We start from the raw sequence: 26,356 nt of genomic DNA, 5'->3' as shown, positions 1-26,356 counted from the left end.
CTTACAGACGACCGAAACATTTTCAGAGGGAAGGCGGACTCAGATTTTGCCCAAATCGTGCAACTTTTCTCTTCTCATAGGAAGGGCGGTCCTTGGCAGACCTACCCTCGGCTAACTGTCAAGGTATTTCTACACATTTTCTGAGGAAGTTCCAAACGTTTTGTGGCGTTTTTCTGTCACCGAGGCAGCCTGTTGTAGGAAGGTATTTACCGTCGCTGACTGACTTTTGTTTCCAAGGTCTTCTGAAATGTTCGGCTGTACTTTCTGACCGAGCAAACTAAAAACCTGGGTAGGTATTAGCTGTAGACTGTGAAAAGACTGATTACGTTCAATGTTGTTCCCGTTTTGCCATGGACGAACTAGTCTGAATAGAACCTGTGTATGCAACACCTTGTATAATTAGTCGAACAATCACAGCCATGATTGCCGTATGTCTGGGGCAAGGGTTTGTACATGAGTGACGTCTGTTTCAGACGACAATTTGTCGCGCCATTCTAAAATGTCACCTCAGAATGTTTTCCTGACTGAGAGGCGACTTTCACTGACAGACTTTTCAATCTCGTTTCAACTCAGAACATGAAAAGGAGTGTTGGTGTTTTGATACTGTTCGTCTGTCAAAATGTTCCTGACTTCGGGAACAAGTATTCAGTGTCATAACGTTACCCTCCCCCTCTCCCTCTCTCTCACAGTCAGCCGGTGCAGGGCAAGCTAAAGTTTCTGTCAGAATTTGTTGCTAAGTTCACGTTGAGTCAAAACGAGCGGGTTTTCAGACAGACGGCCGAGTTTACGAGCGGGTTTTGTACGGGGTTGGTTTGGCTGTGGGTTTGGTTGAGTGTTGCCTCGTCACGTTCGCCTGTCTGGGCTTTGTCTGGTTCGAACTGGGCATTACCTCAGCTACCAAACATAGCTCAGCTCAACAACGCCTCACTGAACACTTAGACCTTTTAATTCTGCCCCCAAACCGCAGCAACCACAACTTCATACAGGCCAAGGTAAGTGAGAAAATTCTACAAAAATCGTTATTTTCAAACCACTAAAATACTGGTAAAACGTCCTTGAAGCACTGAATCGCTTACAGTTAACGTGTTACAATCTACCAAAAGAAAGCTACCAAGGCTTTGCCAGACCTTGCCAATAAATATTGACTATAAAACAACTTGAGATTTTGCTATTAGGTAGGTCAGAAGAATCTAAAGCCTTTAGGCAGTGGTTCAATTTATCGATCAGGTGGCTGAGAAGTTTTAAAAACAAGGTTGGCTAGAATTGATTTTTACTTGATGTGTCTGCCCTTAGGGTTTTTTGTGACTTAAATGAAAACCTGACTATCTGGATACCTGCTGCCCTTAAGGTTTAGTGTTTGTTACAATATTTCAATGTTGTTTCAAGCTTTGAAGCCTATCTACAAGAATACTTATAGGACATATCACTGTAAAACATTGTTTCTTCAACCCAAGGGAGTGAGGTATTATCAAGTTTGGCTTGTGTGTGTGTATGTATGTGTGTTTGTGTGTGTATGTGTGAGTGTATGTATGTGTACTTGTGTGTGTTTGTGTGTGTATGTGTGAGTGTATGTATGTGTACTTGTGTGTGTTTGTGTGTGTATGTGTGAGTGTATGTATGTGTGTTTGTGTCTGTTTGTGCATCTGTGATGTGTGTGTGTTTGTGTGTGTGTGTGTTTGTGTGTGTGTGTGTGTATATGTGTCTGTGTGTGCATATGTGTGCATATGTGATGTGTGTGTGTGTATGTGTGAGTGTATGTATGTGTACTTGTGTGTGTTTGTGTGTGTGTATGTATGTGTGTTTGTGTCTGTTTGTGCATCTGTGATGTGTGTAATGTGTGTGTGTGTGTTTGTGTGTATGTATGTGTTTGTGTGTGTGTGTGTGTGCATATGTGTCTGTGTGTGCATATGTGATGTGTGTGCATATGTGATGTGTGTGTGTGTGTGTGTGTGTGTGTGTGTGTCTATTTGTGTTTCTTCCCCATCAGTTATGGAACGCAGTAAACGACTCGAGCCGCAGAAATGTCCACAGAACCTAGAGATATGCAGCATTGTGATACATCCTTAGTGCTGCTGTTTTTGTGTGTGGGACTGGAAATGTTGCACAACAATTTGGGTAAGGAGTCTAAAGTCTAAAGGCCATCACTGATACTTGGCCATACTTCAGATGGTATCTAGAATCTATAGCTAGATTTGCATGTCAGGTGCACTTTTAGAGTTACAACTATGGGAAAAGGTGCAGTTTTGATGTCTTTGCCATTGCAATCTAGACTATAGCTTTATTCATTGTCAACTCCAGTTCTTGGTCCTCAAATTCACCAACTTCATATTTTAATTTGAAAAAGAAAAGATGGTTTGATCTGTTGTTGAAAAATTCTCCAAGCTGGTGTGTTATGTTGCCTTTGTGGCTCATATTGATTCACTGCACAAACTCCCCCACAAAATGTACTAAATCCCCCACAAGAGTGTATCTTCCAACTTCCAATCGAAACTAGAATCTAAACCTTCGAATCTGCCTTGAATCTCTAACAGTAACTAACAGGTCACTCAGGTGACTACCTTTGCTTAGGGAGATTCTTTTGGAGACTAAGAGCTATGTGTCAAGCATGTTAAAGAACCCACCATGCTTATTGATAAGAGCTTGGGCTCTTCCCAGTGTGAGTGGATGAAGTCTTCCCTACCTGCTGGTGTCTTACACTTTAGTTCAAGGCTACTGTAAATGCAGAAATGTTCGCAGTGGTTTTATGTTCACGGTTTTTGTAGTGACCTCTTTTCCCAGAACTTAAAAAATTAACCTCAAAACCAACGCAAACACTCCATTTTCTCCCTAACGCGAAATTAAATCACGGCGAACATTTCTGAATTTACAGTATGCCAATAGACAATTCTCTGCAGCATACTTCTGGACTAAGTTTTTAAATTTGATTTTTTTCCCCCCAAATATAACAACATGAAATGTCCATGAACTACGAGATTACATTGGAGTGGCCCAAGGGCAAATCTTAGGGTTTGTCCATGCATGAGCAATTCAGATGACTTCAAGATGACAATAACCCCCCCTACAAAACTATTAACTTTAATCAACTCAAATCATGGTACAATGTATACCCAGACTCTTACTGATGCGTGTGGTGGGTTCTTCAACATGCCCCAGGTGTGACTCTTCTATATTTTAGCACAAGATTGGCATTGAAGGGTTAAAACTGTACCGGAAGAGTCCAAATTTGGAACAGAACATCAACAGGTGGTACTCTTACATGTTGAAAACTCAATCCGATGTTGTCAGAAGTTCAATCTGCAAGACATTAGTATAGCCTTGTACAAATTATTGCCAAAATATGTGACACTATTTTGCTTGCTTAGTAAGGTGTGAAAAAAATTAATGATGTTGGTCATGCAACAAGGTACTTGTTCATGCATGTAGTTAGTTACTCAGTAGTTATGGACTCTTCCAAAACATACTAAGCAAGTTCTTATCCTCTTTGAAATAAAGGCTGTTCCAGAGGGATACTTCTATAGAAATTTAATTGCCTTATGATAGGACTTTTGCTTTTCAAACTGACATTTTACATCATACCTTGTCAGTTGTCACCTAAAGCAAGGGCATGCATAACACCTGTACCTGTGACATACAGATTTTACAATAAGGTGACCATAATGTAAATTCTTATCTTTCAATGCAACCAGAGAAACATTTGAGAATTTTCTATTTTTGCTTAATTCATTACAAGCCTTATAGTAAGGCAATTGTACTTGGTTTTCCGGATGAAGACAATCTTATATGCTGATGGTACTTGTAGTACACGCTTTACCAGATAGGGGGAGCAGCTGTACCATGAAGATGTTAACTGGGCAGGGTGGAGAATTGTTTTAACAGTTGATTTAGAAATTTAATTCTCAGTTATAGCATTGCTATTGGTCTTGATTCCTTACTTGACATGGCTACCACTGATTTCAAAATTTTGATAAAAGGAACTACCTTATTGGAAACAATCGTTCAATGATAGATGGTTTAAATAATGAAATCATAGTATGATCCGGGGTTCTAGCCAGCATTCGTTACTCCATTATTTGACAGAATTTTGTTGCATATGTCAACACTTGAATAAATGGATAGATGTAACAAGCCTTCTTTGTAGGATCTTTCCATCAATGGGAATTGGGATGATGGAAACAATTTCAAGCTTGCTAGAACCCTTGTATAAGGCCACACCAATTCATTTTCTTGGTTAACGGAATTTTTAAAAAAAATGCTAGATTGGAAAATCAACATGAAAATAGAATCTCAGAGGAAAGTTTGTACTTTGGTCACAGTTTCAGGGAGTGAACAGGTAACAATTGTATTGTTGCAATTTCTAAATAAAGAATAAAGACATTCTTTTCTGTTTTCCTTTCAGGTAAAGATACTTCTAAAGATGAGAAGCAGTGATATTTTGTCTGCAGTCTATTGCCATCGTTGTTGCAGCTTTACTATGGTCCTCATCTCAAGTTCTGGTTGACTGATGTATTTTTCCCACTTTGCTGTCTGGTGACAATCTGGTTGGATGAAATGATATACCATTGCTTTGGAAATATGATATACCTACGGAGAAATCCCTAGGCAACAAGGTAGGAATGTTAACAACATTTTCCAATCATCCATTCATAAGACAGTTAATTACTTGTAATTTAACGAAAGGGTAGAAAAGAGGAAGCCTGCTTGACACTTATTTACAATGTCTTAAATGAAATTTTGAATTGCACTCTAGTCTTGATCATGAGTCTAGATTGTCTAATCAGCTGAAATGTGTGTGGACACAAAAAGGACCCTCCAACTGTATCATGCAGTCACAAATCCTTGTACATCCCTCTGCTAGGAAATTCAATCTCTTTTAGACAACTGGTTAATATGTAACCATGTTTTGATTCGGAATTTCAAATTCTATGATTCGTTTCAACGTTGGAAGTAAAAGGGGTTCCATAGTCTTTTTGAAGCTGTAGGGCAAGACAGTTGTCCTTGGGCAGTGTTGCTATTCACTGTGTTTGGGGCACCTTATTGGAAGGTGAGGCCCATCCCCTTCCACCACCTTTTACCTCCCCAACCGAAGTCAGGTACCCAATTGTAAGCCTGGGTGAAGTGAGGGAAGTGGTGTTAAAGTGCCTTTCCCAAAGGCACAACATTGGTGACATGGCAGGGAATTGGAACCGAAGACCTCTGGGTCCTGGGCCAGAAATCCTAGCCGTTACAACAATACGTTGAAAGTAAACCTCTAATAAAAAATCTATCCTGGTATCTATACCCATTATACCCGCTGACTCTCTTTTATTCTCTCCACAAACAGCAGAGGACAAAAGACTTGGCAGTTATAACAGTGATGGATATCAGGCTAGTAAAAATTTGATTAAGATATTGATTTTTCACAACTTCCTGGAGTCTTCAAAATGTCTGGTACTGCTTTGGGGACAACACAAATCATTCAAAATAACCAAAGTTGCTTCTTGCAGTGATGGGAACGATCTTGAGAAGGAATTATCAATACCACTGCTGCAGAATGTATTTGGAACATTTCGTGTTCTGGATTTTCTTTTCTCCTCTTCACAAAGCTATCTAAATCCTTTTCATCCGTGGTGAGACCATCTATGCACTAGCCAGGGTGCCATCCAATTACTACTGTGGCTCCTACATTCCCTGCCCTGATTGTAGGAGCCCGGGTAGAATTAGGATGACACCCAGGCTATCTATGTACCACCCAAAGGTGTACATGTACATGTCAAAGAAGTCTACAGACTGAGGGTTTAGGCCACACCAATTTAATTTCTTGGTTAACAGATTTTTCTTTTTAATTTTAGCAACAACAAAAAATCATGAAAACAGAAGGCTGGGGTGACAACTTGCAACTGACCCTGTTCAGTCCCTGAAACTGTGTGCACCAAACCAAAACCATTCCTCTGAGTTTCTGTTTTCATGTTGTCTTTCCAATCTAGCATTTTTTTTACATTTTTAAAAATTCCGTTAACCAATAAGATATATTGGTGTGGCCTAAATTTAAAAAAAAATCCATTAACCAAGAAATTAAATTGGTGTGGCCTTATGGTAACAACCTAACTTTAAAATAAAAGATATACACAAAGAACATGTTCTGTAAATAAATCACTTTATTCTTTGACAACACTGTTGTATGGGTCTCGATCTGCAAAACTGTGGCTTCGGACAGATTGTTCTCTACAACCTGGGAAGAGTGGACTAAAAAACAGTACAAAGGTTATAGTCGGTTATCAGTAAGATGAATACAGGGTTTGGCTACAGCCCATACTCCCTGACAAAGGAAGGAATGATTAACCTTAGAAACATACATCCAAATAGTTATCGTGCCTACATTGATTACAAATCCTAAGAAACGGTAGTAAACAGTACCAGAAATTGGTGGTTATTATGAGGTTGATTATTCAAGTAAGACCATAAAGACACTCCTAGCTGCTTTCCTCTTCTTTTTGCAACATAATATGGCTCAACATCAGCCCTTTTGGGGGAATATTTCATTCTTTGTATTCTTCAAGGAAATGCGGGCAACTGACTTTTGGAAGTTTTAACAGTCAAGTAGCCTCAAATGAGGCTTTGAGCAAAGAAAATTACAATCAACGCCAATGTCAAATTTATTTTCACCTTGTAGTATTTTTTCACCTTTTAGATATATTTCAGAATGCTGTGGAAGTTCCACAACATTTTGTGTCCAACCTGAGGCATTCTCCACCTCACCGTAATTCAAAACTCTTTTCTCACATCATACAAATCTGTCAGGATAAAATCTAAAACATCTTAAATTTTATACAAAAGTACATCAAAGGAGCAGCATGGATTGTCTTTGATCCATTCATAAAAAGCCCTACTATCCCCCAAACTAGGTACTTAACAATTATCTTAATAACGTTTGTGCACATATACACTTACTATGAGTAAAAACTAGGTGCTATGATGTGCATTTAGAATCAACATGGCCTGTGAAGAAATTTACAATGTCTACACTCTACCTACACTGATGACAATGGCCTGAACTTCTACTAGAGAACATCTCTAAAGTGTAATCTCTGTAAGAATGGCTATCTATATACAGGATTTCTTATAAAGCTTTTGTTTTAAAGAGATTTAGTGTTGAAAGAGAAAAATACTTACACCCAAAATTTGGTTTCTTGGAGCTTCTTTGGTTTAGTTTTTGGGCAAGTCACTACTACCTGCCCAGGATTTGGTAAGGCATTTCAGAACAGTTGTTCTGGAACTTTTTGGTTGTTGGTAGGAAATGTGACAAACAATTACTATATGGACTTAACAAGAAAGCTATTTAACGTGACAACCCTAGAGGCATATTCATACTCAGTTTTCCTGAGACGGGAAAGTGCTCTTTTCTTGGGAAACTTGTGGCACCCTCAAAAACATCTTAAAGTTCACTTTGAGGAGGCAAAGAACTACAGTATCTGATTTCATGATTTACATGTTGCACATTTGTTAAACTCTGCTTTGGATCATTGTGAAAGAACGACAATGTTTGGTACTTCAGCATAGTATAGTAAATAGCATAGCAAAGCAGGTATGCTGTTGAGAAACTAACCCAGAAAGGTATAGGTCCACAAGCCAGCAGGTTAAAAATCAAATTTCTTGAACTGGTTCAAGATGACAGAGCTATCTACATCTCATGTTTCTTTTCCACAGTCCTAATCAAAGAGTTTTTCAGCTGAGAAGCTGACCAATGGACCAGGGCCTGACGCTGCCGACACTTCTGCCTTACAAGTCTGCCTAACAAGGCATGATACCCGTCTGTTTGCTACATCTAAAACTCTTCATTGGCATCAGGAGCAGAAGTATGGTGGCGAGCCGACCATTTTAAAGCAGTACAGAGGGGCTTGTTCCCTACTACTGTACTGTAGAATACCTGGTAGGTAACAATAACACATGTTGTGCAGTTTTATACCTCACTTAAAAATAACACTAAGCACAGTAAATGCTATCTCATCAAGTTGACTGCATCATCTTGTATATTCTACTGCATTATCTTGTACATCCTTTCCATTCTAAACAGGAGCCTAAGTGGCCTCCACACAATGCTGTGAAACAGATAAAAAGTCCAGTGTTACCAAACTAGCAACAACGGGGATTTCTTATTCATTTCGTCACATTTGCATGGGACAGAACACAGCAGGCTTGAAAGTAAGGACTATAAATGGCTTACTAGCATTTCTGCGCTCTTACGCTCGTCATGATCATTCCCTAGTACTTACTACTTACACGTACAGTACTAAAACATTACAAGTCAGCTTCTGTGACAGGAAAAAGTACAGATCTTCCTGTCAGTTACAAAATGCCCATTTCAACTCGAGTGTATCATGACATGTACACATGTCTAACAGGATGACAGTTCAGCACTTTTGTGGTGGTAAAAAAAAAAGGACAGATTTGGTTTCTTCTTTTTTCTCTCCAGGCTTTTTTTCTTCTCAAAGAGAACACTTTGGAAGCAAACATACTTGTTCAGTGACCCAAGCTGGCCTGGTATGTCTAGTTCAAGACATGCTGTTGGAGGTATATTCAGTCCAGCTGGTCAGGGAAAATTTCCTACTGATCCAAAACGACCATTTTAGGGGGGGAGGAGGAAGCACATAGAACAGGGGAGTCGCCAAACACCGATGCACAACACTGGCAGCAAGGGAAGACTGACAGAAGGACCTGCAGTTTAAGCTGTTGTATAGCTACATGTAATACAAAATCCCTGAGTAAAACACTTTCTTACCCTGAGGCAATTATTATCATAAATATTAATGATAATAAATTACAAGTGGTAGAAAAATATAGTGCACTTTTTTCGCTGCCGACTAGATTTGTTTCTAGGTAGACTTGTTGTTTTTTCTCTCTTCTTTTCAATAAGTATCATCTCTTCATAGAGGGTTCTACTTATCTCTCGTATGACTCTTCTGGGCACCAGTGTGTCGCATATAAATAGAAGAATCTTTCCATGAACAAAATAAGATCGATCATTTTTTTTCTTGGTTGAGATGTCTCCTGAGAGTTAGTTTCCCTGCTGTAGATTTGGTGACCTTTGGTTTAGAGGAAAGCCTATGGTATGAGTCACATTGTTCGGCTGCACAGTGCTATCACTATCAGTGTGCGGCAGCAGCTGGACCTTCCTGCACATGATCCTGACTGTCACTGTTGTTACTGTTGTCTCTTTCACCCTGAGTCTTCCTAGTTCTCTCCTCCTCCCTGTCCCTCTGGGGACAGTCCTTTTTCAGATGGTCGTCCGACTTGCAAATGTGACATCTCTTGGGCTGCGGTTCCAGTGTGCAGTCTTTCGCATGGTGCCCTATTTCACCACAGTTGTAACACCTGAAAAATAGAAGGACATTTTCATTAATTAGCCACAGGACAGCTTGTAGTAGTGAGTAGCAGAGACTCACCAACAAATGCTAGGGACAACTTAAGGTCCCGTGTTTGAGGAGAGCCACACCTTGAGCACGTAAAAGAACCCACCACATCTTTCGAAAAAGAGTAGGGGCATGCCCCGGTGTGAGTGGCTCAACACGTTCCGGTCTAAATGGGGTAGGGAATTTCCCGAGCAGCCTTCGTAACCCCTGCTTCTCCTAATGGGTCAGTGAAGTCATGCTTGTCTTGAGCATTGATGTTTCTGGCCTAGGGTGAAGAGATGCTGCTACAGTAACAATTGAGCCGCCTTTCTTCGTAAATCGATGGTAACATCAGGCTCTGATGAATTGATTTAAAAAAAAAAAAGTATTATACACCCCACTGAAGGTTCTTGTGACACAAATCACACCCAAATTCAACAGTGCCTAATTACAATCAACTATGATAAAACATTTTTCAATGAACATAGCTGTTTGTACAAAATAAATACTCCTTTGATATTACTGAACTTCTTTCAGTTCTTGATTCCTGCTTCAAGGCACCAGTAATCAAATCAAATTCTTTCCATGACATCAGAATGAACATGGCAGCCGGTTCATGCCACTGTGGCTGGCGAAAACTATTCTTTTGATAAGCAAACAGTGTATAATCATATAGATTATACACAAAAATATTCTAATGTTTGCTTTCTTTGCTTCTCGTCAGACTTTTAAAAATGACTGTTGTCGTTGGTCAGTTTGTAAGTGACGTTACATCAGGCACATGGAACAGTTCAGGAACACATGCAAGGACCTTGGGTCAAGGGTCATTTCCTAGTTCATATGCAAATTACAGCTAACACCATTAATTTCCTGTCCATTTCAGCCCCTGATGATATGACTGGGAGCAGTCTTTCATTGGCAGTTTCGCCTAATGCTTCTCTCTCATTGTGACCCTGCCATACAATTTTTTCCTGGTTTGGTCAGTGGTGAACCTGGTGTGCATCGGAAATTAGATGTCTTGTTTCATTACCGTCAAATGAAGGAGCCATTAATAGCTCCTAGTACAACAAGACACCCGATATCTACATGTGGCTTTCTAAATCATTCTCAGGTCATGTAGCTTGTACTAGATCTTTGTATAGCCTAGAACCTTCCAATAGTTTGTACTAGATTTATCTGAGCAGTATTTTGCCATACATTGTACCTGTTACAATCATTGTGCAATAAACCTTGACTTGACTTGTAGCTCATGTCAGCCAAATACCAAGAAGATAGACCATACAAAATGCTTGAGCATGTAGACAAACCACTCACACCTGTTGAGTCGGAATTATGGTATTTACATGTATGTACATTTTGGGAGAGTTATACCTAAGTCAACCTCAGACTCGTTCCTCAAAAAACCTGGACTTGTTGTACTGTAGAACTGAACGGTACAGGAATAGTGCTGTCCCCTATATGACACGTATGGTGAATCACTAATCGTGCAATTGACATCTCACTATGATACTTACGCTATTCCCAGCGGTGCCTGGTCGCCATCTTGAATTTTCCCGCTACGCGCTATGACTCACGGGAATTTCTCGATATCCACGCACACTCACGCGAGAATATGACCACGAGATCAGAACAAACGCACATTGCAGGGGAATTTTAGTTGCCGAAACATATCGCCTGGTCCGATTTTCAAGTCCCTTATCCCTGAAAGCTCTCGGAGCAGCCCTAAAAATGGCCAAGACAGTGCTCTAGGTACAGAGCACACTTTAGTGTGTGACAGTTTTCCCCTTCTAGCTTCTTGAACCTGCTTCAAGTGTTAAGCGAGGTCGGTGTTTTGTCTTCGGCAATGACGCTACTAGTATGTAAACACTAACGCTTGACGTTGGAGAGGAATGATGTTCAAATGACCCGACTAAGGTGATAATCTTCTGTTCATTTGATAGCAGAAATTTACTGTTCATTGAGTAGATATGCCATCATTGGTATGACCTGACTAAAAATAAATCTGTTTTTAAGAGGTGTGTGTTTCAATGTGTATTCAATGCCCATCAATGATATAATCTTATGGAAATAATGACACCAAAAAGCTGTAGGTAACTTGATTTGACCTCTACCATCATGAACTACTAAATGATTTGATTGTCATGCAGAGATCATAAATAATTAGTATAACAAAAAGATAACTGCTACCTTACCTTGGAACCTTACCTTGGAACCTATAGATACCAGAGACTGAATGGCAGTACCATAGTCCTGATTCGAAGCACTGTTGTATCAATCTTTACAAAACTGCTAAATTATGTGACAGGCCCATATTTTCATCTTGTTACAGATTTTTTGTTTTACACTGCATGTGTACATGTATGTATTGACTTCAGTCCAAAATTGTTGATATGCCTCACCTCAATCTATCTATGTGCACGGTTCATATTTGAGGTTACAGAGAGAGCATTTGCAATTTTTATACTAAACTATATCTGGGTACAGTCAAACCGGCCAGGTAGGCAACTTGTACAGGATATAACTTATAAGTTCTGTATATATGTGACCATAGAAATTTATATATCAACATGACAGAGACTTTCTGGTATTCAGCATGTACAGTGAAGTTTTATTTACATTTTGAACATTCAATTGAACAACAGTTAAAGCAAAAACAGAGAGTTTTAATCTGAGTCACTTTCTATTTTCTGCTGCACATGTTCTGGCATTAATATGCCCTACCATCCTTTCATCTTGATACTGCACACTCTGTAGACAGTCACTAGGTATTCTCTGTGCTCCTCCATCTGTGACACCTGAAGTGCATATGAACAACATGTTGATATTATCAATATTGACACTATCATATCTAATACATACATACATACATACATACTGATACAATCTACTTTTTTCTGAAAATGATTATGATGATAGTATACTAGTAGGCTAAATTACTTACAGGCTTTTTCAAACACAATTACAATGCAGTCAGGACTCCAAGGAGACCAGTACTGACCTGTGGGAATGGGTGGTGGTGCTGCTAGCTTTTGCATATAATGATATTATCTATTTATTTCAGCCTGTACACACTCAATCTGCTCGAGCAGAGCTATTTTTCAAGTCTAGAACATCCTAGTATTTTGTGTCTATACTCAATCTGTATTAATCCATACAATAGAATCTAAGGGAACGAGACCAATGCATACATTTCGTGTCGACATACCCATGCATATCCTTCGTGTCGTTAAAAATACGGCCGCGTCGTTGAATGACATCATTGTAAAATGGCTCCAAAACATCTCAGGATACACCAAAAAAATAGGCTAATTCCAGAAAAAATAATTAAGAAAACTACAGCCTAATTACTCCAGGACATCATTAAGGTCTTCACTCATCCCCCTGAGACCAACTCATAATTTCAAAATGTCATAACTCACCGAAAATTCGCCGTAAAAAGAAGCGGTTTTCACGATCTGCAAGCCCGGAAATTCCTCTTTGCAAATGGCACCAGTGCGCAGGCGTGAAAGCTATGCCTCGTTCCCAATGTCTTTTGCGCATCTGGAAGTACTAGAAGTCTGGGGTGCCCTGGGACAGAGTCAGCCCAGTCACGTGGTACACTAATGAGCAAGATGGCGGAAAACCTTGTGCACACGTAACTTTTCATAGTGCATCTGTACTTGGACAATATCACGCCGATTTCCACTAGATTTTAAATGCCTCTTAATTTGCCATAGCCGACTTTTCAATTTGCAAGCTGGATGCGAATGTTGATTTTAAATGTATATTATTATGACTGAATGTATTTGTGGACTGTAGAGTAAGTTCGTCTTGTAGTAATGAAATATTTTAATGAATTATCAAGTTGTTGTTTTTACTGCCCTATAAATTGTAATGGCCGAGCTCCAATTCAGCCAATGGGCTGCCATTGTTCGTGACATGTGAATCAATCAATAAACCATTACTACTATAAATAAGGTTGTAAAGTTAAAATATAGAGTACTTATATTTCCTGGTCGAATAACAATCATTCAGAAATATGCTAACACTTCAAAATTGGGCGAAATCTCTGAACTGTGGGGGAGGGGCCTTGAATTTGTGCTCCGACCTTCACAGTGGTTTGAAAACAATACTTCCTGTCTCGTGTCCTGAGACGAACTTTGAACTGCTTCCGATGCAATTGTTAAGCAGTTTAATACATTGTTTCTGCTGTGCATAAAAAAGGCTTCAGTGGGAACTTGTGTATACCACATACTTGGGTGGGCAGGTGAAAAACAAATCATTTATCTTCATTTGCACCTCATGTTATTTGCATTCTCTTGTACTGCGGGCCATACACAGAGCACAGGGTAAAGATAAAGTACCTCGTTGCAAGATACGTACCCTGCTATCTGTTTTGGCCAAACAAGTACAGTTTATTTTCCTTCCTCGAAAATGTATTCAGGCATACAGAGAATCAGTACCTGTTGGAATGTTCCACCACGGGTGTGTATATATCAGCCTTGGTGAGGTCAAGGCCATGTACACAAAGGCTGTTGTTCACATCTCATTCTTGCTCAACTTTTGTGTAGATTGCCAGTTGTTGTTTTTAGATGTCGATGATAATCAGTATCAAAGAAGGGGGAGGTGCCGGTATATTAGCAGTGTGAAATCTTGTATCTATTTACCACTGGGGTTTGTTTGACAATAAGGCCACACTAATTTAATTTCTTGGTTAACAGATTTGGGGTTTTTTAATCTTAGCACGAGGACATGATTAAAACAGAAGGCTGGGGTGAAAACTTGCACCTGACCCTGTTCACTCCCTGAAACTGTTTGCACCGAAGTACTGTACAAACTTTCCTCTGAGATTCTGCTTTCCTGTTGATTTTCCAATCTAGCATTTTTTTTTAAATTCCGTTAACCAAGAAATTAAATTGGTGTGACCTAAGTCCACACTAATTTAATTTGTTGGTTCCCGGACTTTCTAAAATTGCCTTACTGGGAAAACATAGCTTGAGGGCCAGGTTTATGCCTTGGTGCACTCAGTGTTACGGAGTGAATACAGTCATATTGAAGTTTCCCTCTCTGATGTCCGCTTGCTACATTTTCACCTTGAAATGTCCGATAACCAAGATAATAAATTGGTGAGGCCTAAGTCACATGCTCTGACAGAGTGAGGTGTCAAGAGAAAGGCTTGGGGACTTCAACCTTCAGAGTGTTACAGAGTGAATACAGTCATATTGAAGTTTTCCTCCCTGCCCTCTGCTTTTATGATGTCCGCTCGCTATTTTTTCATCTTGAAATGTCCAGAACCAAGATAATAAATTGGTGTGGCCTAAGTCACATGTCGTCAGGGTGAGGTGTCAAGAGACAGGTTTGGGGACTTCAACTTTCAAGGTCAGGCCATCTGACAAGGGTCCACGTCTTTGATTTGGGCTGACAAAGCGAAGAAACTAAACATGTGGTGTTGATGCTTTGATCTCTGTGTAGTAAGGGTCATCACCATGGTAACCAAGATGGGCACTTCCTGTTTGCTGTGCCCTGTACTGGCAAGTGGCCAAAATTCTCCCTCCCATATCTGCTAAGCTAATGCAAAAATACAATACTGTAAATGCATATAAATTCTAAGTGTGAGGTATTTAAATGGTTTCCATGGTAACCTCTTCACAGTGAATTTAAAGTGTTCATTCTGTCTCGTAGTAACTGCTATCTATAAAACACTGCAAACAATTGATTTTCTCCCTAACGCAAAATCAAATGAACACCAACTTAAATGTATCTGCAGTGCTATCTCTAAACGTGGACAGACTTCCCTCAACTTTTCAAAAAGATTCAGTAATCCATGAATTTGGACGAGTGTTTGGAAGGTAAGAGAGACTTTATAGAATGGTCCCCTTTCCATCTTGGCCTTGAACTGTCCTGAAGGGCCATTACCTGGCAATATGCCCAGAACCAAAGGGCACACTTGCAACTGTGCCCAATGGACATTTTAGAAGCCATGGTGTCCTATGAGAGTTTTTCGTGGGGACAGCTACAATAAGGAGTCACTGAGTTACTTCTGGTTTCCAATCCTACCTTTTTAGATGCAACCATTCCAAACTGTGGAACTGAATCCTACTCATGACCCCGCCCACTCAATGACCTTTGCACCCACTTTATTTACCACCACAAATGATGCCCAAGCATGTGGGCAATACGTAGCCTCTACTAGGCTCCAGAGGTGGCTGAAAGGTGTAGAAATTGGCCAAGTAGACAGATAACATGCCAGAGGAGTTAGCCGTTAAGTTTGCCATCTCAAACTGGGTAGAGGCTATATGTATGTCATTCCCGAGACGCCAATAGGGTTAAATTAAAGCAAAGGTGCAGATTTCTACCCTTCTCAATTCTGCTTGATCAACCTCATGTCCAGCTGTCAATCAATCCTCCACAAGTTTATACCACATTGTCCTTTCTGTCACCCCTATTTAACATACTGATATTTCTGTTAAAAAAAAGGGTAGGGCTTGGCGTTGGTGGTGTCAGAGAGAGCTCATAATCATATAGATCTGTTTCAGGCTTTGGCACCCCTATCTAACATACTGATATTTCTAAAAGAAGGGTAGGGCTTGGTGTTGGTGGTGTCAAGGAGAGCTCATAAGCATATAGATCTGTTTCTGGCTTTGGTGGATCCTGTCACCCCTATTTTACACACTGATATTTCTAAAAGAAAGGTAGGGCTTGTTGTTGGTGGTGTCAGAGACAGCTCATAATCATATAGATCATAGAAATGTTTCTGGCTCTGGCAGATCGGCTCACCAGAGTGGTTCTAGGACTAGGTGGACCAATGATGGTTTATAGGCTACGCACACACAGATAAATACATGTACATCCAGTGGCCTTACATTTCAGCATAAGTAATTGTGAAGTGTCCTCATAATATCCAAGGCACCCAAAAGTAATCTGGCCATAGTGTATTTCCATACTGGGGCTGACAGGCTGCCCTCCCCCTTTTCCACTACCATTGGCTTATTTACCTTGACTGCCCAGTGCCCAATAACGTAATGTAATAGCTACACTACCTTTGAATATATTGTAATGGTGAGTATATCTTTGACATGCAGTAGTGCCTAGATGACCCAACATATCATATCAGCTGTGAACTCAGGTAAGACCCGTTTCACCAGTCATGTCATTTATGTGTGTCACTTGCTGCTGTGATTGATTTTTGTCACAAAAATGCAGTGTAGTGGCAGACTGTTATATGACCAGAGAATCTAATCAGAGTATGACCATCAGAATACGTACCAGTACTGTACTGCACCTTGATAAAATCACACTTGAAAGTATAGAAAAGGTAAAGGTAGTCCCATAGCCTTTTTGAGGCGGTAGCGGCAGTGGGTTCTTATCCACTTTTGGGCACCCAAAATTGGAGCTGTGCACCTTATTTTTGACAGTGGGTGCAGTGGTGCACCTAGATATTTCTTGTAAGCTATATAGGGTAGATGTACTATGTATACTAGTAGAATCTATGATGATAATGATGATGATGACTAGTAGAAGCTATACAGCATATTCTTGAAATTTAAGTTTCAGAAAAAAAGCAATGTATTACTTGTTTAAAATTGAGGTTAGCTACAGAATTTCAGATTGAAATGGGGCAGTTGGGTTTGTATTAAATACGTTTTGCTGACCTTCTACTTTATCTTATGTTGTTCACCCAAAATTCTTTCAGTTTCTGTGCACCTAAATTTGTAGGTTAGGTGCTATTCCAAAAAATGGATTTCAAGCCCTGCTCTCAGAGTCCTGCACAACGACTTTGTAGTTTCCTCTTTGTTCTCACAGGATACCTGCAGCAGTTGCTATGACGAATGAGCAGCTGCACACTTGAGCAATATAGCATAGGAATCTCTTCATTGTTGCGCTCTCTCCATCATGGTGAGGTTACCAGTTTCCATCTATTTTAAAATGTATTGTTCTTTTGTTCTGCCATGCTATTGGACTACACACTAGGTGGCGGGTGGAAGAAGGGGAGCAATGCTCGGTTATGCCAACTGCCGGGACATGATTCTCAACTACCAAAAACATATGGTGCTTCCAAGACACTGCCTCTTGTCCCGAGCCCTTGTATTTGGCCTTGAGAAAAGTAGTCATCTTATGAGGTCACAGGAATGAATTGGAGGGTATAAAGGGGGGGCACGTGTTTGTTCTGTAGCCAGAGTTGCCGACTTCTTCCCCCCCATACACTTCTTGTCTAACCAGGAGGTCATGGGCCAGATGGTGTGCCACCTGGCATTACATATCCACTGACCGGCAATAATGTTAATACATTGACTTCCTTCTTAAGGGCGGTCTATCAGAAATTCTGCCAGCGTCAAACTTAATCCAGTTTCCACTGATGCTGTTATCCGAGGACTTATAACACGGCGGATGGATTACCCTTTTGTGTTACTTGTATTCATTTTGAAAATAGCTGGAGTGATATTCGGTAATTGGTTTGATCAAAACTTGGGCAAGTCGTTAGCATGTATCACTAGAGTGACTACTCGAATTGCACCCGTATCAAAAAAAAGATCAATGTTTCAAGACTTTTCGCTTTGAGCCTTTCCTTTAACTTTGTGAAAAAGTGAAAAGGCAGGCATTCTATGTGGAAAGGCACTCGCTTTCAAACTTTCAATACATTCTGTGATCCAGAAATGTTCTGAAATGAAATCTTACGCCCTTTCCACCAGAGCCTGCAACTGCCGAGCAGCCAAATTTTTTCAACAAATTTCCTCTTTCAAGAACAACTTTTATGTGTTGTCTTTTAGATCATATGTTGACACCTTTCCATTTTACAATCATAAAACCAAGGGTCGTACTAATGAAGTTTCCGTCACTCAGCAATCAAGACTCTACTAGTGGAAGGAGGGCCCTGGTGTGAACTTTGTGTATGCTTTAACTCTTTGATTTAAGGCCAGACCAATTTAATTTCTTGGTTAACAGAATTATTCAAAAAATGATTGGAAAATCAACAGGAAAACAGAATCTCAGAAGAAAGTCTGTACTTTGCTGCACACAGTTTCATGGAGTGAACAGGGTCAGGTGCACGTTTTCACCTCAGCCTTCTGCTTTCATGATCTTTTTAATCCTAAAATTAAACAAATCCGTTAACCAAGAAATTAAATTGGTGTGGCCTTAAAAGTAAGAAATATGAAGATGATGAAAGGTGGTGTACCTGTTCCCTCTTCTTTGTGCAACAGGTCTAACCGTCTTGGTCTTTGTTTGCTTCTTTTGACCTTAGAATCATACTTTTAAAGCTTTATATTGTGCAGATTTGATGTTCGAGGGAGGAGGTTGGTGGTTTACAGAGTCATTACGGTTATAAGAAGGAGAAGAAAGTATACCTGTTCCCTCTTCTTCTTTGTGCAACAGGTCTTGGTCTTCGTTTGCTTCCCTCGACCTCCGCGCCCCCTGGTCCCGTTACCAATGTGGCCTCCAGTCCCTTTTCTGAGACCTTGTAGGTAAATTCCACACGTTCTCCCTCTCCAAGGCTGCGGAAGCCTCCTTTCCTGATTACTTTCTGCGCAGCGTACGGAAAGAGGGACACGTTGTTAGCATCATACAAGCACGTGTTGTCCAAAAATGGTACAAGTCATTCTGTATCAAAGTCAAGCTGCAATTTCCAACACAATTCTCATTCTCAGATAAGGACTGGTGTTGATCAGTCGAAAATTTGGCTAAGTCCAAATACTTGTGTTGGAAATTGCAGTTTAACCTTCATACAAAAAAAAATGTCTTGATTTCTATTTACATCGCATTACAAGGAGTAGAATAAATAAATAAGCAAGTTTGTGAATCAGATCTTAAGACTTCCCCCCAAGGTTTCGAAAATCTCTGGTGACATCCCGAAAGAGGGACAGGTTATTACTTTTAGCATCATACAAGTATGTGTTGTTCAAAACAACGTCTTGATTTTTATCTACTAAGTATATTGTCTTGATTTCCATCTATATCGCATTACAAGGAGCAGAATAAATAAGCATGTTTGTGAGTCAAACCATTGACTTCCCACCAAGGTTTCGTAAACTTCAGAAAAATCTCTAGTGACATCCCGAAAGAGGGACAGGTTATTAGCATCATACGAGCACATGTTGTCCAAAACAACGTCTTGATTTCTATCTATATCGCATTACAAGGAGCAGAATAAATAAGCAAGTTTGTGAGTCAAACCATTGACTTCCCCCCAAGGTTTCATAAACTTCAGAAAAATCTCTAGTGACACCCCGAAAGAGGGACAGGTTATTAGCATCATACGAGCACATGTTGTCCAAAACAACGTCTTGATTTCTATCTATATCGCATTACAAGGAGCAGAGTAAATAAGCAAGTTTGTGAGCATAACCTTAGACTTCCCCCCAAGGTTTCATAAACTTCAGAAAAATCTCTGGTGACACCCCGAAGGCTAGCTGCTGCCCCACTAAAATGGACACTGCAAGTTCATGGGTGCTGGGCCCTAGGGTCAAGTGCAAGCCAATTGGTTTCTGCAGTTTGCCCTTGACTAACAGATAACAGCATGCCTGCCTAATAAGTCTCCTGCTGAAGACTAAATACCTGGATAAACGCTTCCTAGGCAGGATAACAAGTGAGTAATTTGGAGAGGTAAGCTCAGACCTGGGCAAAATGAAATGCTTCTTTGCCCTTAACAATGCAAATTCCTAGAAATACAACTTTGGAAAAAAAGTAGAATAAAGACCTGCACTAAAAAACAGTATTGTGTTTTTTTTCTTACCTCAACCAGTGGGATATTGTTTGTGATTTATGCTTAACTATATAGTAATTGTAAATGGATAACTTTGTGCAAGTTTTCAAAAAGACCAAAGCTTACAAACGACCAAATCATTTATACGAGGTATTCAGGAGTGTTCTAGCTGCAGTATAGCCTGGATGTCAGACCCCCAATCTCTATAATATCAATCGAGATAGATACCGTATTTTACAGATTGGGGTCTGGCATCCAGGCTAGCTACAGTACAGTGATGATGTAAAAGGCAGAGCAGATAAATTCAATTGGGTAAATACAAACAAAGACAGTAGCGAACAGTCTCTAAACCTATACCTTTATGCACAACTCAGTTAAGAGTAGCAAGACTGCATGTAACATTGAACTTCAGTTCAAAAAACACAAATGAGGGGAGGGGGCTTGTGGGCCAATTGAAAACTTTGCAAGAGGTATGTAAAGAAGGACAGAGCTTCTAGTTGAGATTCAGAAACTTTACCTACTAAGGCTGCTTGTACAAAGACAGCGGGCATTTTCCCACTGAAACGGAGTAACCAGAACCACCAGATCGAGCTGATACGAAGCGAACATTCCTCTCTGAAGATCTATTTTCAACGTAACTTGCATGGTAGCATGACTTAAAATATTTTTCGGTGAAATATTTTTTGTTGGGTTTGTTTGATAGGTACAGGAAGGCTGAAAAGATCTCTAGTCAGGGCGGTAGGTGTTCCAAAATATCAGCAACTGCTCTATCTCTATCACCAGCAGCAGTGAAGAGCTCAAATCAATAAGGAAGAAAGGAGGCTCTAGAAGTAGTGCATAATTAAATATCAATAAAAAAAAAGGTCATATAAAATTCAGCATCTCCATGCTCTTGGAATCCATTTTTGTATTCGGACGGTCTAATTTCCCCCCACCCTAAAACATGTATGCAACATCAGTAGCACTGAAATTAGTATCATTACTGAAAATGATACAGCCAGTATGCACCTGCGGTAAACCATGTATATTTATGAGAATGCAGGCGCACAATTTCGGTGCGTCAACAACACGTCTGTGTTGCTGCAAACACGCACACACACATGGAAACACATGCCGCTTCCGGGAACAAACAACTTCCCTCTATCTGGAGCTACCCCATCAATGATGCTGTCACTCAGCTGAGGTGGTTTGAAAAGGAGAAACTCCCATGCATCAAAAATGTTCGCAGGAGGGAGAAAGGAAGGGCCACGCCCATGGACATCTGTTGCCTATTCGAAAGCATGGAACTGAAGAAATAACTGTGCATCGCTTCCAGGGGCCAGAACACACCAGTTGATTTTATTTGAACTGCATGCCATCGCATATCACTTCGCTTAGGAGAAACTGGTTAGGTTCAACCATCATACAAAATAAATTGTGGTCTTGGCTATTTCTGTAGCATAGCACTACGTAGTAATTTCTGTAGAAAAGCATGGAACATTAAATTTTAAATCAAGATGAAAGCATGAACTAGCATTACTGCACACCGTTAGCTAGTTTACATGAAGAACACTCATACAAAGAGTTCAGTACAGCAAAATGAATTGTGGTCTTGGCTATTTCTGCAGCTTAGCACTACATAGTAATTTCTGTAGAAAAGCATCGAATATCAAGGAAAACATACACCAGCAACATAAATGCTTTACTGCACACCACTAGCTTGTTCACATGAAGAACACTCATACAAAGAGTTCAGTACAGCTTTCGGGTTGAGATTCCATTTCTAAGCTAACATTACAGCTGATGACAATCTTGAGTGTGTTATGTTCAATACAACATGTTTTGGATCCCTCAGTCAGAGAAGCACTTTGAGGAAAACCATAGCTGTTTTTTTTTCTCCACCTTTCTTGAAAACACATACAAAAGAGGACTGGGAGTTTGTACTGCGGAGACCTTTCCTCCATCATGATGCACCCTCAATATCAAGTCAATTAGCCAGTCCCCATCTCCCCACAAAGACCCACCACTTGAAATGCAGATCAGGGGGAACTTTCAATTGACCGACTTTTGTAAACTTGGAAAGATATAGATGTGGGGGGCATTGTGCCTGGTGTGAACTGCGCTGCTTCCACCTGACCCTCATGGCACCAGGAGGGAATTCCTTCTGGCGCGAATTGACAAACAATCGAGGCTAAACAACATGTCACAACCTTTGCCACTGCACTTGCAGAAGTAAAAGACACAGAGCATTAGAATTTGTCTACCGAAAGACGCAGTCAATGAATGGGCTTGACATCTTTTTCGGCTGCCCCAGGCACCGGAGATGTCAGCTCGCTGAATGGCGTTCCCGGGCATGAGACTCTGAAAGCTTGGGAGGAAGGACCCTGTCAGTCATTTCAGGACTTCAAAGGCAACCTGACACAGCCCACAAAGCACACATCAGTATTGTTCAATATCTTACCTCTGCTCTGGTTTGATACGCCTTCCAAGGCAAGATGTGTACAAAACCTGGTGCCGAGAAACCGAGAAGAGCATTGCCTGAAGACTACTCGACATTCTTGAGCGATCGTTACTCAATCAATCAAATCATCAAGCTTTTACAAGAATGCTGCAGGGTCTTCCTATTGTGAACAATTTGTTCTGAATCCAACAAAGACATCAAAGGGAACAGCACCGTCCTCTCCGGCTATTTACACACCTGATGCTCGGGAAATCAACGGCATACAAAGGGTCTTGTCTATTTCTTCCCCTCAAGCCGTCCCTCTAATGTCTTTCCACTGTGTTAATGTTATAGCCTAATTTTGTGCAGTTAAAGTAAGAAGAGAAACACTCTGATGCTACACATAGGCGTTTACACCTATCCATTCCACCTTATCAGAACAAGGGCTGGACAAGTAATAATCAAACTGATGAAAAGATAAATCTGTAACTTTTGGGTGACTTCATAGCTAGAATCTGCTACATTTACTTTTAAAACCTGAGGTACTTGAAGAACGCCCTCTCGTGTTTCTCGAGCTTTCCAGTCTACCTGGCCATATCTATAACATAGTTAAATTGCCAATATGGCTAATTACTTAGTATCATCAAAGCTGACTTGCCTAGAAAACATCCTACCAGGAAAATATTCCTCCCTGTTTGGTCTTTCCATATCCAGGACAGACGTTAGGTATCCCCTCTTTCCGCATGTAGTAAAGTCATAGAACTATGAACGATACAACTGATAGAGAATGCTTATCACACACTGACTGATTCTTTGTAAAAGACTTGGTGAAAAACTCATATTCTTTCACATATCTGTCTATCGGGTAAAATCTTCATAAATACTGTTTGTTTTAAGAGCAGTTTTTGTGTCAAAATCATGGCTAAAATTTCAGATATAATCAAGAGATTTTCCCCTCCAGATTGCCAACTACTGTACATGCAAATACAAATCATGTGACATTCTAAATGTCTTATACTCATTTGGAAAACATTCCTTTTACAAGTTTATTCATAGAACAAATTCTACCCATCAATTTGTGTGAAGACAAATATCATAGATATTATACAGCTTGAACAAACACTCGAAACATAAGAACAACAACTTAACCTCCACTTCATGACTTTTTCCCTTTCCTCTACATGTCCCTAACTTTGGGTAAAACAAGTACGGAACTGATAAAATTTCTCTGTACAAATACGACTTGTATACCTATTTTTCATGCTCTACAGTCTACCTGAAGAGCAAACATTTAAAAACACTTAGCGAAGGTAATCGGCAGTAGATCCACGTGTTGATAAACCATCGTGCATTTTCCTTTGATGCAGTTTGCTTCTTGTTTGAACTGTCATCTTTGCATCACACCTGACATTTCTTTTTGCCAAAACTAGTACCTTTGCTGCATTTTTCTTCCAACAAGTGCACCTTCCACACTAATTTAGATGCTGAAATGCAGGAGAAACAACTCTTAAACACTTCAAGTAAATATTGCTGATTTGATAGTGATAAGCCTTTTTTGGTGAAAGCTTTGATTCTTTGTAACAAATTTTGTCCCAAACTGCTCTTTGCTGCATAGAATCTCCACACAAATAAGATTTAGTCAAGAATGCAGTTGTACTCGTACCCAAAAAGATAAGTAGAATGTAAACTTTGTGGAATATGGACAGCAATGTGATTAAGCATTGTGCAGGCTTCTTAGCATTTATCTACCAATAGTAAGCTAGTACCATTAGAGTTACTATTTTTCAAAGTGATACTTTTCCCCAGTTTTGTTGAAGGGGCTAGCCAGATGTTTTGAAGATGATAGAAATAAATAAATAAAATTAGGGAGTTAAAATTAAGAAAATAGCTAAAAAGTAGTAAAATTTGACAAATATTATAAAGTGATTGACAAAGTGAAAAGGCTTTTTATCATTGTCTATAAGTAAAAGACTTGACGCAACAGTTAACAGTAGACACAGATAACTGTTATAAAAGTGTTTAACAGAAATGCTAGAATCTAGTACCATTACAGTTACTATTTTTCGAAGTGATACTTTAACACCAGTTTGTGAGTTCAAATAGCTAACATTTTGTGATTGACAAAGGAAAAGGGTTTTATCGTTGTGTAAAGGGCCCGAGTTAACAGCAGTCTCTGACAACTGTGATAAAGGTGTGTAACTGTAATGCAGGTGTTGCCTGCAATTATAACACATCATAAAAATCCATCACGTTTCTCATCTTTTGTCCTAACAGACAGCGTAGAATGGTTTCATTCTGGCCTGACAGCTCTTTTTGTCTACCCTGAAGGAAGGAAGGGAAAGATTTAGACAAATCTTGTGGTCGGTTATCAGAGTTCCGTCCTTTTTCTCAGAAGGGGCTACAGTATTCCTTGTCTGTACTGGCTGCACTACAGCAAACCAACAGCAAATTGTGTTTCTTGTGTCAAATTTTCTTCTTAAACTATTTTTTATATTCTTGAATACTGTTGAACATGAATGTAGAAGACCGTATCTTTGGAAAGTGTGAAAAATTAGACTGGTTCAGTTGTGAAGCAATCTGTTACCTTTGGTTGGTACCTTTCTAAACTGCACTGATTCAGGTTTGTCTAATTTGTTTGATTTTCTTCTCTCTACAATCTATCGATTGAACATTTTGTGACAAAGTGTAGGTAAATGCAAAGCAAACCTTAAATTTCTTTTTGAAATGAGGAGAACTGCAAGTTAAATGTGAACTGTAAAGGCTTTGGATCTTTCTGAACAGAAAATGCCCTTTTTGTGATAGGAAAACCAGTAGAAACCATATATACACAGCACATTTACACATTCTAGAAACAATATAAAAGAGAACTCTACTTCAAGCACAAGAGGAGCTATTCCTATCTTACTATTGAAATACACATTCCTGATGTTACAAGCAAGAAGCCTTGACATAAGCCAAAACCAGAAAAATTAGTAAAATGGAAGAAGAAGAAGAATGGAACAAATTTAGCACCTTCATACAGGTGCCACATACTAAAAGTAAAACCTTTTCTTTAGCAGATCCCTTCATATGATGGTGCAAAATGTACACAAGTTGGTTCATTTTGAAGATTTCTTGCTCTTGTTGGCACTTACTCAGTTATTTGTTATTTCATCTTTTAAGAGAGGCTACTACACAAATAGTCAGAAAGAAAATGTTTCTTGATGTGAAATGTGATGTGTGTTCTTACGAAATGTTTCCGTTCTATTTCAGAAGTTTTCCATGGAACCAGGAGTGTGACAGAGGACATTCGGCCTGGATGGGTGCGATTCTGTGATAACCCCAAATCTGTGATAGCCTCTGTTGTATTTGCTTTGCTAACACCTGCATTCTACTTCGCTGACGCAAAAGCAAGCAAATGGCAGAGAGCTGAGAAACAATCGTGAAACATCCTTATCATGGGTTTGCTGAACTACAAGGATTCCATCACCTCTCTCTAAACCAGTCACTGAAAGTTGGAGAGCCCTCTCTCTAGCTCTGTATGGCTGGCCACTGGTCACACCGATTTTCCAAGATCCTCTCTCTTGACCTGTAGTGACCTGTAGTGACCAGCTTGCCAGTCCAGTGGCACTGGCTGCTTGTTGGCGGGGGATTGGATTACATCCGTTGTGTTGTTTCAACTCTAGTAAGAGGGGATCAGGGGTGTTTTGACCATGCCGTTGAACAAAGACCGGCCAACTACTCTTTCCCGATGGCGTAAGAGATAGAAGTTCAACTCCAGAAGGAATGGCATGTCCACTAAAAGGAGTTAATGAATGCGGGGAAGGGCCAAGCCACGCTGACCCCAAGGGTCGTGTCAACAATAGCCATAAATACAGGGGTCATGGGAGTCGGCTTGAGCTCCGCTGATCCCCA

At 40.0% G+C, this 26,356-nt stretch overlaps 1 protein-coding gene and 2 long non-coding RNA genes across 5 annotated transcripts in view; 1 reads left to right on the top strand and 2 right to left on the bottom strand.

Moving 5' to 3' along the window:
- LOC136428906 (uncharacterized) lies at positions 1–25,949 on the top strand. 2 transcript variants are annotated; one of them, XR_010754671.1, is made up of 5 exons: positions 1–123; positions 238–289; positions 690–992; positions 4,397–4,607; positions 25,715–25,949. It is a non-coding gene; the product is annotated as an uncharacterized lncRNA (long non-coding RNA). The 2 variants fall into 2 exon arrangements; XR_010754672.1 differs by lacking the exon at positions 690–992.
- The window catches only part of LOC136428886 (protein lin-28 homolog A-like), a 38,207-nt gene continuing 17,964 nt past the window's right edge, over positions 6,114–26,356 (bottom strand). For both annotated transcript variants that reach the window (XM_066418708.1, XM_066418716.1), the window contains exons 3-4: positions 18,689–18,864; positions 6,114–9,348 (exon numbers count right to left, since the gene is read on the bottom strand). In XM_066418708.1, the coding sequence (XP_066274805.1) occupies positions 9,123–9,348; positions 18,689–18,864 (402 nt within the window). In that variant the 3' untranslated portion in view covers positions 6,114–9,122. The remainder of the gene's footprint in view (positions 9,349–18,688; positions 18,865–26,356) is intronic.
- On the bottom strand, positions 11,953–13,018 carry LOC136428900 (uncharacterized). Its single transcript, XR_010754670.1, has 2 exons — positions 12,785–13,018; positions 11,953–12,160 (listed from the first exon to the last, which is right to left on the bottom strand). It is a non-coding gene; the product is annotated as an uncharacterized lncRNA (long non-coding RNA).

The sequence above is a fragment of the Branchiostoma lanceolatum genome, chromosome 1 (assembly GCF_035083965.1).
Source record: "Branchiostoma lanceolatum isolate klBraLanc5 chromosome 1, klBraLanc5.hap2, whole genome shotgun sequence".
NCBI lineage: Eukaryota > Metazoa > Chordata > Leptocardii > Amphioxiformes > Branchiostomatidae > Branchiostoma > Branchiostoma lanceolatum.
This window is presented reverse-complemented; position numbering and strand designations above follow the sequence as displayed.